The 16775-nt window shown below is 40.9% G+C and overlaps 1 protein-coding gene across 4 annotated transcripts in view; it reads right to left on the bottom strand.

The window, feature by feature from the left end:
* Positions 1-1414: 1414 nt before the first annotated feature.
* The window catches only part of PARN (poly(A)-specific ribonuclease), a 161549-nt gene continuing 146188 nt past the window's right edge, over positions 1415-16775 (bottom strand). For 2 of the 4 annotated variants that reach the window (XM_089896128.1, XM_089896126.1), the window contains one exon: positions 3113-4330. In XM_089896128.1, coding sequence (XP_089752254.1) covers positions 4224-4330 — 107 coding nt within the window. In that variant the 3' untranslated portion in view covers positions 3113-4223. The other 2 variants (XM_022552175.3, XM_022552174.3) reach the window with 2 other exon arrangements.

The raw sequence follows: 16775 nt of genomic DNA, 5'->3' as shown, positions 1-16775 counted from the left end.
TTATTTTTGTGTATGGTGTTAGGGAGTGTTCTAATTTCATACTTTTACATGTACCTGTCCAGTTTCACCAGCACCACTTATTGAAGAGGCTGTTTTTTCCCCACTGTATATTCTTGCCTCCTTTATCAAAGATAAGGTGACCATATGTGCGTGGGTTTATCTCTGGGCTTTCTATAGTGTTCCATTGATCTATATTTCTGTTTTTGTGCCAGTACCATACTGTCTTGATTACTGTAGCTTTGTAGTATAGTCTGAAGTCAGGGAGCCTGATTCCTCCAGCTCCATAGGCAGAACACTCTATGACATAAATCACAGCAAGATCCTTTCTGACCCACCTCCTAGAGAAATGGAAATAAAAACAAAAATAAACAAATGGGACCTAATGAAACTTCAAAGCTTTTGCATAGCAAAGGAAACCATAAACAAGACCAAAAGACAACCCTCAGAATGAGAGAAAATATTTGCAAATGAAGCAACTGACAAAGGATTAATCTCCAAAATTTACAAGCTGCTCATGCAGCTCAATAACAATAAAACAAACAACCCAATCCAAAAATGGGCAGAAGATCTAAATAGACATTTCTCCAAAGAAGATACACAGATTGCCAACAAACACATGAAAGAATGCTCAACATCATTAACCATTAGAGAAATGCAAATCAAAACTACAATGAGATATCATCTCACACCGGTTGGAATGGCCATCATCAAAAAATCTAGAAACAATAAATGCTGGAGAGGGTGTGAAGAAAAGGGAACACTCTTGCACTGTTGGTGGGAATGTAAATTGATACAGCCACTATGGAGAACAGTATGGAAGATCCTTTAAAAACTAAAAATAGAACTACCATACGACCCAGCAATCCCACTACTGGGCATACACCCTGAGAAAACCATAATTCAAGAAGAGTCATATACCACAATATTCACTGCAGCTCTATTTACAATAGCCAGGACATGGAAGCAACCAAAGTGTCCGTCAACAGATGAATGGATAAAGAAGATATGGCACATATATACAACGGAATATTACTCAACCATAAAAAGAAACGAAATTGAGTTATTTGTAGTGAGGTGGATGGACCTAGAGTCTGTCGTGCAGAGTGAAGTAAGTCAGAAAGAGAAAAACAAATACCGTATGCTAACATATATATATATATATGGAATCTAAGAAAAAAAAAAGGTCATGAAGAACCTAGGGGTAAGACGGGAATAAAGACACAGACCTACTAGAGAATGGACTTGAGGATATGGGGAGGGGGAAGGGTAAGCTGTGACAAAGTGAGAGAGTGGCATGGACCTATATACACTACCAAACATAAAATAGATAGCTAGTGGGAAGCAGCCGCATAGCACAGGGAGATCAGCTCGGTGCTTTGTGACCACCTAGAGGGGTGGGATAGGGAGGGTGGGAGGGAGGGAGGCGCAAGCGGGAAGAGATATGGGAACATATGTATAACTGATTCACTTTGTTATAAAGCAGAAACTAACACACCATTGTAAAGCAATTATACTCCAATAAAGATGTTAAAAAAATTAAAAAAAAAAAGTGTCAGGTACTACCTGTTTCTACCCGTAGGCTTTAATGACTCAGGAGAGTCCAGCAGCGCCCTCTAACCCCCTCCTTTGTCTTTACCCTCCTGTCACACTTTCCCACTGGGCTGTGCCTGGCGACCGCGTTGAGCAGGGGTGGGAGCTCCTCGTGCCAAGTCTGGGTTTGTAACTTTGGGGACAAGGGGGAGGGGGAAGGGAAGATGTTAAGAGGCCCTTAATTGGGGAAAATGTCTACAAATCTGAATTCCCACGACACCTGGGATTCTCATCAGAGCTTTAACAACTCAGATCCTTCCCACCAGAAAAAGATGCAGCCCCTCCTACACCATTTACCACGGGCTCCACTCCAGCACCAGGCATCTGACTCATCAAGGAAGGTGAAAGGGTTAGAGGTTAAAAAAAAAAAAAGAGAAAACCATAAGCACCAGGCTTAGTGACTTACCAGGGCTTTTTCAAGGGTGATCTTTAGAGAGAAATATGTCTATGTAGAGATTAAGTATGTCATTCACTTATAAAAGAAGAGAAAGGAAAAAACCAAAATCCTATGAAAATTTCTTTAATTTTCATCTTTTGGAAATACATTTTTCATTTTTATTTCCACGATACAAAAATGTTAAATATCGAACAATGATCTATATGAAGCAGATCTACTGAAGTAGATCCACGAGATTCTGTCCCTGTTGTGATCTGTTTCAACAGAGAAAGGGCTGGTACAGGGTGTCGATTTGTCATGATTTCACACACATGCACACACGCCACCTCACCCCCAGATGCCACCAAACAGAGAAGACACCAGGCTAAGATAATGAAAACTGAAAGCAGCGCTACATGGGAAAACAGAAATTAACTTTTCACTCGTACACTCCACCATGAGAAACTCACATCTCAGGGGGAAAACTCTAAATAAATATGCCCCAAAGGTCAAGGCAGGTGTTGACAGCAGTAGAGATTTTCCTACTGGGAAAACAAGCTTGAGAGCCTCATATTTTCAGGCAGCGATGGTGGAAAGCAGGCAGACACAACCGAATTCTCTACTGGGAGACATACCCACGCGCTGGAGCTGCCCCCAGGACTGAGCATGAGATGGTGGATGAGAACCTCTCAAAGCAGGAAAGAGTTCAACCCCAAATCAGGATCACAGCACCTAAGAGTGTCGGCTCTTTCTGTGAAATCTCACAGCCAACCTTCCCCATCGGGTGGATTCTTAAACACAGATTCATGACAGGAAGGGTTTCACATGAGCAACAAGTAATGACCTGGTTAATCACGTACACATGACAGCCAACGACATGCTGCGCACCAGCAGACAGGTGATGCTAAAGAGGAAGGAACACAGCCTTGACGATAAAAACTGGGATTTTTCAGGAGACACACACTTGGTTTCAAACCCCTCCTGCACCACATTGGATTCAGTTAAACACAGTATGGCTTCCAAAAATGCCGGCTGCTTCTTTCCTTCTCAGCAACAGCACCAGCGGTTTGTTCCACTCAGGTCTTGGTTACCACGTGTCAGGGACCTCAAAGAGCTTGGCTGAGCTGTCCGAGATGCTTCCTGGTGGGAGAGGACAAAACAAGGTGAACAAGGAGAGGACCACCCCGGGGGGGAGAACAAAAAGACCAGCTGCAAAGACAGCTTTGATCAGGGCCAGGGCCGGGTGGTGGCATGGCCACAAGTGGAGAGAGTCCACGGGTGGGCCTTGCCTATGGAGAGCAGTGCCCAGCAAACAGAGGCCACACTGCAGAAACATCACGGCAGGGCCGAGGAAGTGCCTCCCTGCTTGGGTGCTTCTCTTGATTTTACAGGAGTGACAGTATCTCTCAGTGAGAACACACTCTGTATTCTTTGCTAACCAGCATGCTGGGCACTTAGTTCATTTAATCTTCATAAAAGCCCAGTTCAGGGGTACCAATATCCCCATTTTACAGATACAAGGCATCTAGCGAGTGGCTGAGATGAGGTCTGGATCCTTCCGCAGCACCAAGGTGGCTGGGTTCCTCTGTGCCGTGGTGACCGGCACCCAGATGAGAAATCTCAGGGGCTGGCGGCTAGACAGTGGCGGGAAGCCAACCAGTGGGAGTTCAGAGATCCCAAAAGGGGCAAAAGCAGCTTGTAGCTTTTTCCAATTTCAGCAACACTGGCTACAGTCTTCTCGGAGGACTGAAGGGTCTCTTCCGTTACAAACAGTTTCACCCCGAAGTTAGAAGCCCTTCTGCATTCAGCTACTTTCTGCAACAGCAGCAGCAGCACTGGGTCACGGCCTGGACCACAAACGTCCAGATCCGAGTGAATGGGAATTAAGTCAGGAAACAGCATGTTCACGATGGAAAATGCACGACCGGGCATTCCCGTACCCGTGGTATCATGCATTATTTAAGCCCTAGAGCAGGGCTGGCAGGGAAAAGGGCAAAGCCAGCCCCAGCCGCTAACACGCCAAGAGTTCAAAAGGGGGGAGGTCTGTGATGATGCCTGTAGTGGAGAGTAACTTCTAAAAACAGAGGGGAACTCACTCGGCTGGCAGTGGCTACTGCCAGTGACAGGAATGCCTAAAGGTAACTAGGTCCAAACACATGAAATAACACAGGGAATTCCACTAGAGTGAGAATTCCCACTTCTGCTCATTTATTGAGATAAAGTCCAGACAGACAGGATAAGAAGAGCAGGCGAGGGGTCATTTGAAGTGTTCTGCCCCAAGTCTCGTGGCTGTGTTGCACATGCATCTCTTGGGACTGCTCCTGAGAAGTGAAGATGGGCAGGAGATGGTCCACGTGACAAAGACTACCATGATCCAGTTAGAAAAGGAATAAAGGTTATTGAAAAATGAAACAAAACACAAACACTCCCCTCCCCAGAGCAACTAAATACTACAGACGGCCCATGATAAGACTGAAACCAGCCTGACCCCTCCTCCACCACACATTCACACAACACCTAATTGTAGGGAGGAAAATAAACATCAATAAGGGCATTTTTACAATTCACATATCAAAGAAATATTACAGCAGCCAATCTGCCATTCTAAAGGTAAAAGCCACAACGCCAAATGTGGGGAGCTGAAATAAATTAAAACTAGCTGAGAGGAAAAAAGATAAATGGCTAAAAGCAACTGCGTTGTCATATTTATAATCGCACCCGTGGTTAGCTGGATGGGAGTATGTGTGAGTCTGGTGGTACGCCATCAAACGCATAGGAGCGACTCTGTGAAGAGCTAGTGAGAAATAACAGAATAAGCAAAAGCTGTGAAGTGAGGCAAGTCTGGCCTGACCATCTCACTAGCTGTAAGACTCCAAGCAACTCTCAGTGCCTCATCTATAAGATGGACTCGATGCTACTTTATGCCACCCAGGACTTCTGAGATTCAGGCAGGTTCCTGGCACAGAGCAAGTTTTGTTTTTTGTTTTTTGTTTTTTTTTCTTTGCAGTACGTGGGCCTCTCACTGTTGAGGAGCACAGGCTCCGGACGCGCAGGCTCAGCGGCCATGGCTCACGGGCCCAGCCGCTCCCCGGCATGTGGGATCTTCCCGGACAGGGGCACGAACCCATGTCCCCTGCATCTGCAGGCGGACTCTCAACCACTGCGCCACCAGGGAAGCCCCAGAGCAAGTTTTCAATGCATGTTAGGCCCCTTCCCCTAGGGATAAGGTGGCCCAACACTGAACGTGTGGCTGCCCAGGAAGCCAACAGCCTGCAGTCAGAGAGCTGCCTAAAATGCGCAGCTGCTGAGCAAGAATGATGTGTACAGAGGAAACAGAACTTTACAAACCATGTAAAGGAGACCCAGACCAGAGGGGAGCTGGACGTCACTGCTGGTGTTTGCTCTAGCACCTTCCAGAAAGGGAGAGCTGTAGACCGTTGAAGGATCCGTCTCAAAGCTAACGGACAAAGAGCTACGGTCGGTTTTCCGGGGGACTCACTTTCACAGCCCTGTTTAGTTACTAGAGTGCAAAGAATTATTCAGGAACAATTTTTATTTTTAAATAGATACTTCAGGACATCTGCCTCCTGCTATGATGGACCATACCTTGCATCACATACAAAGATTAACTCTAAATGGATTGTATGTCTAAATGTAAAACCTAAAACTGGAAAACTTCTAGAAGAAAACACAAGAGAAGATCTCCGCAATCGAGTAAGGCAAAGATTTCTTAGATATGACAACAAATGCATAATCCAAGGGAAAAAATTGATAAATTGGATTTCGTTAAAATTTAAAACTTCTACTATTGAAAGATACTGTTAAGAGAATGAAAAGAAAAGCACAGTCTGGAAGAATTTGTAAAACACCCATAAGGACTTGTATCCTGAATACGTAAGAATACATAAGAACTCTTAAAACTGAATAAGGAGAAAACAAACAGCCCAATGAAAAAATGAGCAAAAGATTTGAACAAACATTTCATTAAAGAGATTTAAATGGACAAATAATCAAATAAAAAGATACTTAACATCATTAGTCATTAGGGAAATTCAAACCAAAGCCATAATGAGATACCAGTACACACCACTAGAATGGCAAAAAGGACAATACCAACACTGGTGAAGGTACAGAGCCATTAAGCCCTCATGCCTGGCTGGTGGGAATGCAAAATGCTGCAGCCACTTTGGAAAACAGTGTGCCAGGTTCTTATAAAATTAAACATACACTTACCACACGACCCAGTAATTCCAGCCTTAGGTATTTTCCCAAAGAAATGAACACTTAGTTCGCACAAAAACTTATACACAAATGTTTATATCTGCTAGATTCTTAGTTGCTAACAACCTAAATGTCAACAGGCAAAATGGATAAATAAACAGTGATATGTCCATAAAATGGACTGCTACTCAGCAGAAAGAAGGAATGAGCCAGTGACATGGGCAAGAACACAGACAAACGTCAAATGCATTAAGCTAAGTGCAAGACTCAAGGGGTTACTTATTTAATGATTCCATTTAAATGACCTTCTGAAAAAGGCAAAATTACAGGAATAGAAAGCAGATCAGCAGCTGCTGGGATCCATGGATGGGAAGGGGCTGACTGCAAAGGGGCACGAGGGAATCTTCTGGAATAACTGTTCTATTTCTTGAGCACAGTGATGGTTATTTGACTGTACATATTTGTCAAAATTCATCAACTTGTACACCTAAAAGTAATGACATACTGTATGTAAATTGTATCTTAATAAAGCTGACCCTGCAAAAGGTATGAGGAATGTTGTTTTAAAAAAATCCAACAAATTTTAATATGAAATATTATGCTGATAATTAAAATTATTTGACCAAGAGTTTTTTTTTTTAAGTGGGGGGAAAACAAGATACTAAATGACATATAGAGTATGATGCCAACTATGTATAAAAACGATAGGCAGGGGCTTCCCTGGTGGCGCAGTGGTTGAGAGTCCGCCTGCCGATGCAGGGGACACGGGTTCGTGCCCCGGTCCGGGAGGATCCCACATGCCGCGGAGCGGCTGGGCCCGTGAGCCATGGCTGCTGAGCCTGCGCGTCCGGAGCCTGTGCTCCGCAACGGGAGAGGCCACAACAGTGAGAGGCCCGCGTAACGCAAAAAAAAAAAAAAATGATAGGCAGAGTAAAATACTTGTTAACAGAGTATCAAGTAACTAGGGTTTAATGTTCTTTCTAGCTTCCTTCATTTTACTGATTTTCATAGTGAGCACATTATTTTTATTAACAGAAACAACAAAAGAAACTAAAAAGTGGTAAACACAAAGGGTGACTGTTTCTGCTGATTTACCTTTCATCTAACTAGAGTTGAAAGGGAGAAACTCTGAGAGCTAAGACAGCTCTTCCCTCACGTGAATCTGAAAAACTACACAGCACACTGAAAATCTGCCATCGTATCGTTTCCTACAGAGTGGAATTCTGTATAGGGCAAGATCCTCTGGGGTACAGGAGTTTTTAAGTAGGAAATGCTCCAAAGGGCCTGGTCGTGGGGTGGTATCCACATCAAGAAAGCAGGGCTCCCCTGGATGGTGTGTGGGGAGCCCCCGAGGTATGCCTGGAGGAAGAGGGAGGTGCAGGGAGTGTGCCGCCCCACAGGGCACACTCCTCAGTTAGGCTGAAATCTGCATTTTAACCGAGGAATTAAAAAGTTCTTTGGGAGGTTGCTGGACATCCCTAGCCTGGCCGCTCAGGTGACCGATAGCACCAACTGCAGATCGCGTTCCTGACTTCAGGAGACCTCCAACGGCACAAGGAGACCGCTGTTCTAGGTAGACTCCCTACTTTTATACTGTAACCCTAGGGGTTTAAGCTGGAAAGGTTCAGCAGATTAGTCAAGACTACAATAAAAGCTGCGGCTCTTGGAAACCATGTAAAGCTCTAATGTGTTGGGTTTTTCTTTTTTTAATAAATTTATTTTTGGCTGCGTTGGGTCTTCGTTGCAGGCTTTTCTCTCATTGCGGCGAGTGGGGGCTACTCTTCATTGCGGTGCACGGGCTTCTCATTGCGGTGGCTTCTCTTGTTGAGCACGGGCTCCAGGCGCGTGGGCTTCAGTGGTTGTGGTACGCGGGCTCAGTAGTTGTGGCTTGCAGGCTCTAGAGCGTGGGCTCAGCAGTTGTGGCACATGGGCTTAGTTACTCCACCGCATGTGGGATCTTCCCAGACCAGGGCTCGAACCCGTGTCCCCTGCATTGGCAGGTGGATTCTTAACCACTGTGCCACCAGGGAAGCCCTGTGCTGGATTTTAAATGTAAAGTGGAAAGGAAACTTGGAACAACTCTATCATGTGACAAAAAGTCACCAGGAACAGTCCACAGCTTGGCCCTGTTCCGTGAACACTGTCTAACAGGCGCTGCCGGAGCTTCTGGCTAGTGGACAGTCCATCTTTATTTTGAGACTGGCCAGTCTCGTCAGCATCAGGCCACTGGAACACAGTTCACTTACTCAGCAAGAGCAAGTGTGCTGTGGACACCCATCCATTACTGTCTGGGGAACATTTCTTGGACAGTTTACTCCAGCATAAATGGCACACAGAGCTGTTTCCTTTATATACCAATGAAGAATATACCTTGAATGCCCCAGTGGAAAGCAGACAGCATTACCAATCTACACTAACTGCAATAAATATAAAGGGAGGGGATTTATATTATACATTTGCTTCCTGAAAATAGGATAGAAACAACTACAGTTACGAGAAATATTTACTAAGTACATAACATGTACATAAAAAGCTCCAAAAGAGAATAATGTCTCAGACTTCTACTGCATGACTTCATCACAAGAAAATCCAGGTTGGTAGTTGTTTCTGATCTAGAACAGATGCCAGAAATATTCACCTTTGCAAAGAATCCTTTGTTTCCTCTAAAGTTTGGATAAACTTCACATTTTCCAGAGTGGTACAAGGCCTTTGCTCTGGATCAGACAGCCCTCCCCGCCACCCCCAATAACAGCTGTATTTGACTTTGCATATTTGTGATTCTGTGAGCCTTGGTTTCCTCTCTATAAATTAGATATAATGATATCTACACCTTACTTGGTTTTTATAACGACTAGACCATAAAGGACGTTCCTAGCACAATGTCCGGTATATAATATCAACTCAATAAATGGTCATTTCTTCTATAACTTAAGTCATTTTGTTATCTTGGAAGGTGTCCAGTACTTAACTCTTAGTGTATCTTTGATACTAAATTGTGTAACTAAGAAAAATGACACTGTTTTGTGTGGGATTTATCGAGCATCAGTGTCTCGGGATTGCTACAGTACATGATATTCTATGGCTGTACTTTTTGCTACTTTCCCCTCGGAAAACAGAACATTTCCTACAGGTGGAATGCTGTCTTTTATGTTTCTCATGCCTTCACTAGCAGTGTACTGGGCACCCAACGCACCCTAGTGAATCATCTGAGCACCTGTCAAGATAACGTCCCCAGTAGGAACGCTCAGGCTAGATGCCTTAGAACCCATCTGTGCAGGACAGACGGAGCCACACTGTACCAGACACTCTAATCCAGTTCCGGCCGACATCAATCCAGGCCCTCTCTGCTCCTGGGATACTCTGAACCTTTGGGAGATTCATACAGACCCTTTAGAGTCCGGTACTGTCGCTCATTTTAGGACCTCCTTAAAGTAAATGAGCGATCAAAATCAGATGACTTACCAAGTCCAGCACCCGATATCTCGACCTACATCCAGCTGATACTATTAGGACTACATGCTTAAAACAAACCAGCTAAAGAGGATCCAGGAAACTTCCAGCCTTGCATCAGAAGGTCTTAGTGAATGGTGCTCCAGAAGAAAACTCAATGATCTCAAAAACTCAAGTTCTCTGATTCAATTAAAAGTTGTCAAGATGCTTCTCTTTTTTTTTAGCTGGATTGACAAAGAAGTACAAAAATCTATCTTTTTTTTTTTTTTTAGCTCAAATCTTGTGGCAGTGACAGCTTTACTGTCAATGGGAGGAAAAAAAAACTATTTTAATGATGGTATTATAAATTCAAAACCCCAAATAACTCATAGAAAGTTTTCACTTAAAACGATGAAAGTTATAAAAGGAGCTAATCTACTGATGCAATCTATTATTAGGTATTTTAATACCTTTGAGACTGTGCTGAGATAGAAGGGAAAAACCCTAAAATCCTGTCCCTGAGAAGTAACAGATAAGTGAAAAAATTAAAGAGAATGATATGAAGGAAAGCTATTACACGAGGGGAAAAGTGCCCCGCCCCGCAACATGCTTGGGGTGAGCTCTGAAAGTCATGCTAACATTTAATATTTAATATTTGTGAAGCAGGTACAATGCGGCAGTGGTAACAAGATATCAAAGGTGAAGACTAAGTATGTTACAGATTAAAAACTTCTCTAATACTTAAATGAGGGAAAGGGAGACTCACAGATTCAAGAGACAGTTAAAATACACGACCCAGACTTCAAACAAGAGTTTAAGTTTTCAGTTAAAGTTAAGCTTTAGCATAATGTATAAAAGGCATCTGTGACATTTTTGCTGCTTCTTTGATTTCATTCATATCAATGAGATTCAGAAAACGCCCTGCAGGCAGATCAAGCCACGTGTAAAAAGAGGAATTAACTGAAACACAATGGATTCTTGGCTTGAGTGTGAATCAAGTTCCAGGCTTCCACTCCCATCCTTTGATTTGACTGTTGGTTCCACTAACAGGGGTGACGATCAGGAAGCAAGATACAGGAGAGGAGTAATTTTGGCTTGCAGGCATCCCCCTCATCACGTAACTGTGCTTAAAGGTACTCACTTTATTGCAGGCCTGACTTAAGGGCTCTGTGATCTTGGGCAAGTCACATAACTTTCAGGCCTCCGCTGTTTCCTCACTCCTTTTCTTTCTTTCATTAATTTTTTTTTATCGAAGTATAGTTGATTTACAATGTTGTGTTAATTTCTGGTGTGCAGCAAAGTGATTCATTTATATATATATTCTTTTTCATATTCTTTTCCACTATGGTTTATTACAGGATACTGAATATAGTTCCCTGTGATACACAATATGACCTTGTTTACCTATTTTACATATAGTAGTTTGGATTTGATAATCCCAAACTCCTAATTTATCCCTCCTCCACACCCTTTCCCCTTTGGTAACCATAAATTTTTTTTCTATGTCTGTGAGTCTGTTTCTGTTTTGCAAATAAGTTCATTTGTATCATATTTTAGATTCCACATGTAAGTGATATCACATGGTATTTGTCTTTCTCTTTCTGACTTACTTCACTTAGTATGATCATCTCTAGGTCCATCCATGTTGCTGCAAATGGCATTATTTCATTCTTTTTTTATGACTTAGTAGTATTCCATTGTATACATGTACCACATCTTCTTTCCATTCATCTGTTGATGGACATTTAGGGTACTTCCATGTCTTGGCTACTGTAAACAGTGCTGCTATGAACACTGGGGTGCATGTATCTTTTCAAATTAGAGTTTTCTCCAGATATATGCCCAGGAGAGGGATTGCTGGATCATATGGCAACTCTATTTTTAGTTTTTTAAGGAACCTCCATATGGTTTTACATAGTGGCTGTACCAATTTACATTCCCACCAACAGTGTAGGAGGGTTCCCTTTTTTCACACCCTCTCCAGCATTTGTTATTTGTAGATTTTTAATGATGGCCATTCTGACCAGTGTGAGGTGATACCTCATTGTAGTTTTGATTTGCATTTCTCTAATAATTAGTGATATTGAGCATCTTTTCATGTGCCTGTTGGTCATCTGCATGTCTTCTTTGGAGAAACGTCTACTTACGACTTCTGTCCATTTGTTGATTGTATTGTTTTTTGTTGTTGTTGTTGAGTTGCATGAGCTGTTTGTATATTTGGGAAATTAAGCCCTTGTTGGATGCATCATTTGCAAATATTTTCTCCCATTCTGGAGGTTGTCTTTTCATTTTCTTTATAGTTTCCTTTGCTGTACAAAAGCTTGTAAGTTTGATTAGATCTCATTTGTTTATTTTTCTTTTTATTTCTACTGCCTTGGGAGACTGACCTAAGAAAACATTGCTACGATTTATGCCAGAGAATGTTTTGCCTATGTTCTCTTCTAGGAATTTTATGGTGTCATGTCTTATATTTAAGTCTTTAAGCTATTTTGAATTTATTTTTGTGTATGACGTGAGGGAGTCTTCTAACTTCACTGATTTACATGCAGCTTTCCAGTTTTCTCAACACCACTTGCAGAAGACACTGCCTTTTCTCAGGCGTCAGTTTTCTTAATTGTAAAATGGACCATCATGCCTACTTCAGAGATTTAAACGAAAGCATTTCCATCAAGCACGAAGTGCAGGGGTGGGGGGGTGGATGAACTGGGAGATTGGGATTGACATATATACACTACTATGTATAAAATACATAACTAATGAGAACCTACTGTATAGCACAGGGAACTTTCCTCAGTGCTCTGTGGTGACCTAAATGGGAAGGAAATCTAAAAAAGAGGGGATATATGTATATGTGTAACTGAATCACTTTGCTGTATAGCAGAAACTAACACAACATTGTAAAGCAACTATACTCTAATAAAAATTAATTAAAAAAAATAAAGATAGGATCCGAACATGCCACATCTAAGGAACTCAGGATGGTGGAGTGGCTGTCTTCACATGTGATGTTGGCTCCTATGTCAGAGAAGAAGCAAAGGCTCTAAGAGTCCATGTTTTTAGGGGAGAGAGCAGAAGCAAGAAGAGCCACAATCCTGCAGCCTGCGGAAAGAAAACCACATTCACAGAAAGACAGACAAAATGAAAAGGCAGAGGACTATGTACCAGATGAAGGAACAAGATAAAACCACAGAGAAACAACTAAATGAACTGCAGATAGGCAACCTTCCAGAAAAAGAATTCAGAATAATGATAGTGAAGATGATCCAGGACCTCAGAAAAAGAATGGAGGCAAAGATGGAGAGGACGCAAGAAATGTTTAACAAAGACCTAGAAGAATTAAAGAACAACAAACAGAGATGAACGATACAATAACTGAAATGAAAAATACACTAGAAGGAATCAACAGCAGAATAATAGGCAGAAGAACGGATAAGTGACCTGGAAGACAGAAAGGTGGAATTCAATGCCATGGAACAGAGTAAAGAAAAAAGGATGAAAAGAAATGAAGACAGCCTAAGAGACCTCTGGGACAACATTAAACACACCAACATTTGCATTATAGGGGTCTCAGAAAGAGAAGAGAGAAAGAAAGGACTCAAAAAAAATATTTGAAGAGATTATAGTGGAAAACTTCCCTAACATGGGAAAGGAAAGAGCCGCCCAAGTCCAGGAAGCACAAAGAGTCCCAGACAGGATAAACCTAAGGAGAAACATGCCGAGACACATAGTAATCAAACTGACAAAAATTAAAGACAAAGAAAAATTATTAAAAGTAACAAGGGAAAAACAACAAATAACATGCAAGGGAACTCCCATAAGGTTAACAGCTGATTTCTCAGCAGAAACTACAAGCCAGAAGGGAGTGGCATGATATATTTAAAGTGATGAAAGAGAAGAACCTACAACCAAGATTACTTTAACTGGCAAGGATCTCATTCAGATTCAACGGAGAAATCAACTGCTTTACAGACAAGCAAAAGCTAAGAGAATTCAGCACCACCAAACCAGCTTTACAACAAATGCTAAAGGAACTTCTCTAAGTGGGAAACACAAGAGAAGAAAAGGACCTACAAAAACAAACCCAAAACAATTAAGAAAATGGTAATAGGAACATACATATTGATAATTGCCTTAAATGGGAATGGATTAAATGCTCCAACGAAAAGACACAGGCTCACTGAATGGATACAAAAACAAGACTCATATATATGTTGTCTACAAGAGACCCACTTCAGACCTAGGGACACATACAGACTGAAAGTGAGGGGATGGAAAAAGATACTCCATGCAAATGGAAAACAAAAGAAAGCTGGAGTAGCAATACTCACATCAGATAAAACAGACTTTAAAATAAAGAATGTTACAAGAGACAAGGAAGGACACTACATAATGATCAAGGGATCAATCCAAGAAGAAGATATAACAATTATAAATGTATATGCACCCAACATAGGAGCACCTCAATACATAAGACAACTGCTAACAGCTATAAAAGAGGAAATCGACAGTAACACAGTAATAGTGGGGGAGTTTAACACGTGACTTACACCAATGGATAGATCATCCACACAGAAAATTAATAAGGAAACACAAGCTTTAAATGACACAACAGACCAGATAGATTTAATTGATATTTACAGGACATTCCATCCGAAAACAGTGATTACACTTTCTTCTCAAGTGCACACGGAACATTCTCCAGGATAGATCACATCTTGGGTCACAAATCAAGCCTTCATAAATTTAAGAAAACTGAAATCACATCAAGCATCTTTTCCAACCAAAACGCTATGAGATTAGAAATAAATTACAGGGAAAAAACCATAAAAAACATAAACACATGGAAGCTAAACAATAAACAATACATTACTAAATAACCAAGATATCACTGAAGAAATCAAAGAGAAATCAAAAAATACCTAGAGACAAATGACAATGAAAACATGATGATCCAAAACCTATGGGATGCAGCAAAAGCAGTTTTAAGAGGGAAGTTTACAGCAATACAATCCTACCTCAAGAAACAAGAAAAATCTCAAATAAACAATCTAACCTTACACCTAAAGGAACTAGAGAAAGAAGAACAAACAAAACCCAAAGTTAGCAGAAGGAAAGAAATCGTAAAGATCAGAGCAGAAATAAATGAAATAGAAACAAAGAAAACAATTGCAAAGATCAATAAAACTAAAACCTGGCTCTTTGAGAAGATAAACAAAATTCATAAACCTTTAGCCAGACTCATCAAGAAAAAGAGATAGAGAACTCAAATCAATAAAATTAGAAATGAAAAAGGAGAAGTTACAACAGACACCACAGAAATACAAAGCATTGTAAGAGACTACTACAAGCAGCCCTATGCTAACAAAATGGACAACCTGGAAGAAATGGACAAATTCTTAGGAAGGTATAACCTTCCAAGAGTGAACAAGGAAGAAATAGAAAATATGAACAGACTAATCACAAGTAATGAAATTGAAACTGTGATTAAAAATCTTCCCACAAACAAAAGTCCAGGACCAGGTGGCTTCACAGGTGAATTCTATCAAACATTTAGAGAAGAGCTAACACCTATCCTTCTCAAACTCTTCCAAAAATTGCAGAGGAAGGGACACTCCCAAACTCATTCTATGAGGCCACCATCACCCTGATACCAAAACCAGACAAAGATACTACAAAAAAAGAAAATTACAGACCAATATCATAGATGAATATAGATGCAAAAATCCTCAACAAAATACTAGCAAACAGAATCCAACAACACATTAAAAGGATCATACACCATGATCAAGTGGGATTTTTCCTAGGGATGCAAGGATTCTTCAATATATGCAAATCAATCAATGTGATACACCATATTAACAAACTGAAGAATAAAAACCATATGATCATCTCAATAGAGGCAGAAAAAGCTTTTGACAAAATTCAACACCCATTTATGACAAAAAAAACTCTCCAGAAAGTGGGGATAGAGGGAACCTACCTGAACACAATAAAGGCCATATATGACAAACCTACAGCAAACATCATTCTCAATGGTGAAAAACTGAAAGCATTTCCTCTAAGATCAGAAACAAGACAAGGATGTCCACTCTCGCCACTACTATTCAACATAGTTTTGGAAGTCCTAGCCATGGCAATCAGAGAAGAAAAAGAAATAAAAGGAATACAAATTGGAAAAGACGAAATAAAACTGTCACTGTTTGCAGATGACATGATACTATACATAGATAATCCTAAAAATACTACCAGAAAACTACTAGAGCTAATCAATGAATCTGGTAAAGTTGCAGGATACAAAATTAATGCACAGAAATCTATGCACTATACACTAACCTATACACTAACAACGAAAGATCAGAAAGAGAAATTAAGGAAACACTCCCACTTACCATTGCACCAAAAAGAATAAAATACCTAGGAATAAACCTACCTAAGGAGGTAAAAGACCCATACTCAGAAAACTATAAGACACTGATGAAAGAAATCAAAGATGACACAAACAGATGGAGAGATATACCATGTTCTTGGAAAAATCAATATTGTGAACATGACTATACTACCCAAAGCAATCTACAGATTCAATGCAATCCCTATCAAATTACCAATGGCATTTTTACAGAACTAGAACAAAAAAATCTTAAAATTTGTAATGGAGACACAAAAGACCCTGAATAGCCAAAGCAGTCTTGAGGGAAAAAAACGGAGCTGGAGGAATCAGACTCCCTGACTTCAGACTATACTACAAAGCTACAGTAATCAAGACAATATGGTACTGGCACAAAAACAGAAATATAGATCAATGGAACAGGATAGAAAGTCCAGAGATAAACCCATGCACCTGTGGTCAACTAATCTATACAAAGCAGGCAAGGATATACAATGGAGAAAAGACAGTCTCTTCAATAAGTGGTGCTGGGGAAACTGAACGACATGTAAAAGAATGAAATTAGGACACTCCCTAACACCATACACAAAAATAAACTCAAAATGGATTAAAAACCTAAATGTAAGACTGGACAATATAAAACTCTTAGAGGAAAACATGGGAAGAACATACTTTGACATAAATCACAGCAAGATCTTCTTTGACCCACCTCCTAGAGTAATGGAAATAAACAAAAATAAACAAATGGGTTCTAATGGAACTTAAAAGCTTCTG

Source organism: Delphinapterus leucas, chromosome 15 (genome assembly GCF_059928025.1).
Source record: "Delphinapterus leucas isolate spDelLeu-1000000601 "Yukka" chromosome 15, BTC_Dleu_Yukka2, whole genome shotgun sequence".
NCBI lineage: Eukaryota > Metazoa > Chordata > Mammalia > Artiodactyla > Monodontidae > Delphinapterus > Delphinapterus leucas.
This window is presented reverse-complemented; position numbering and strand designations above follow the sequence as displayed.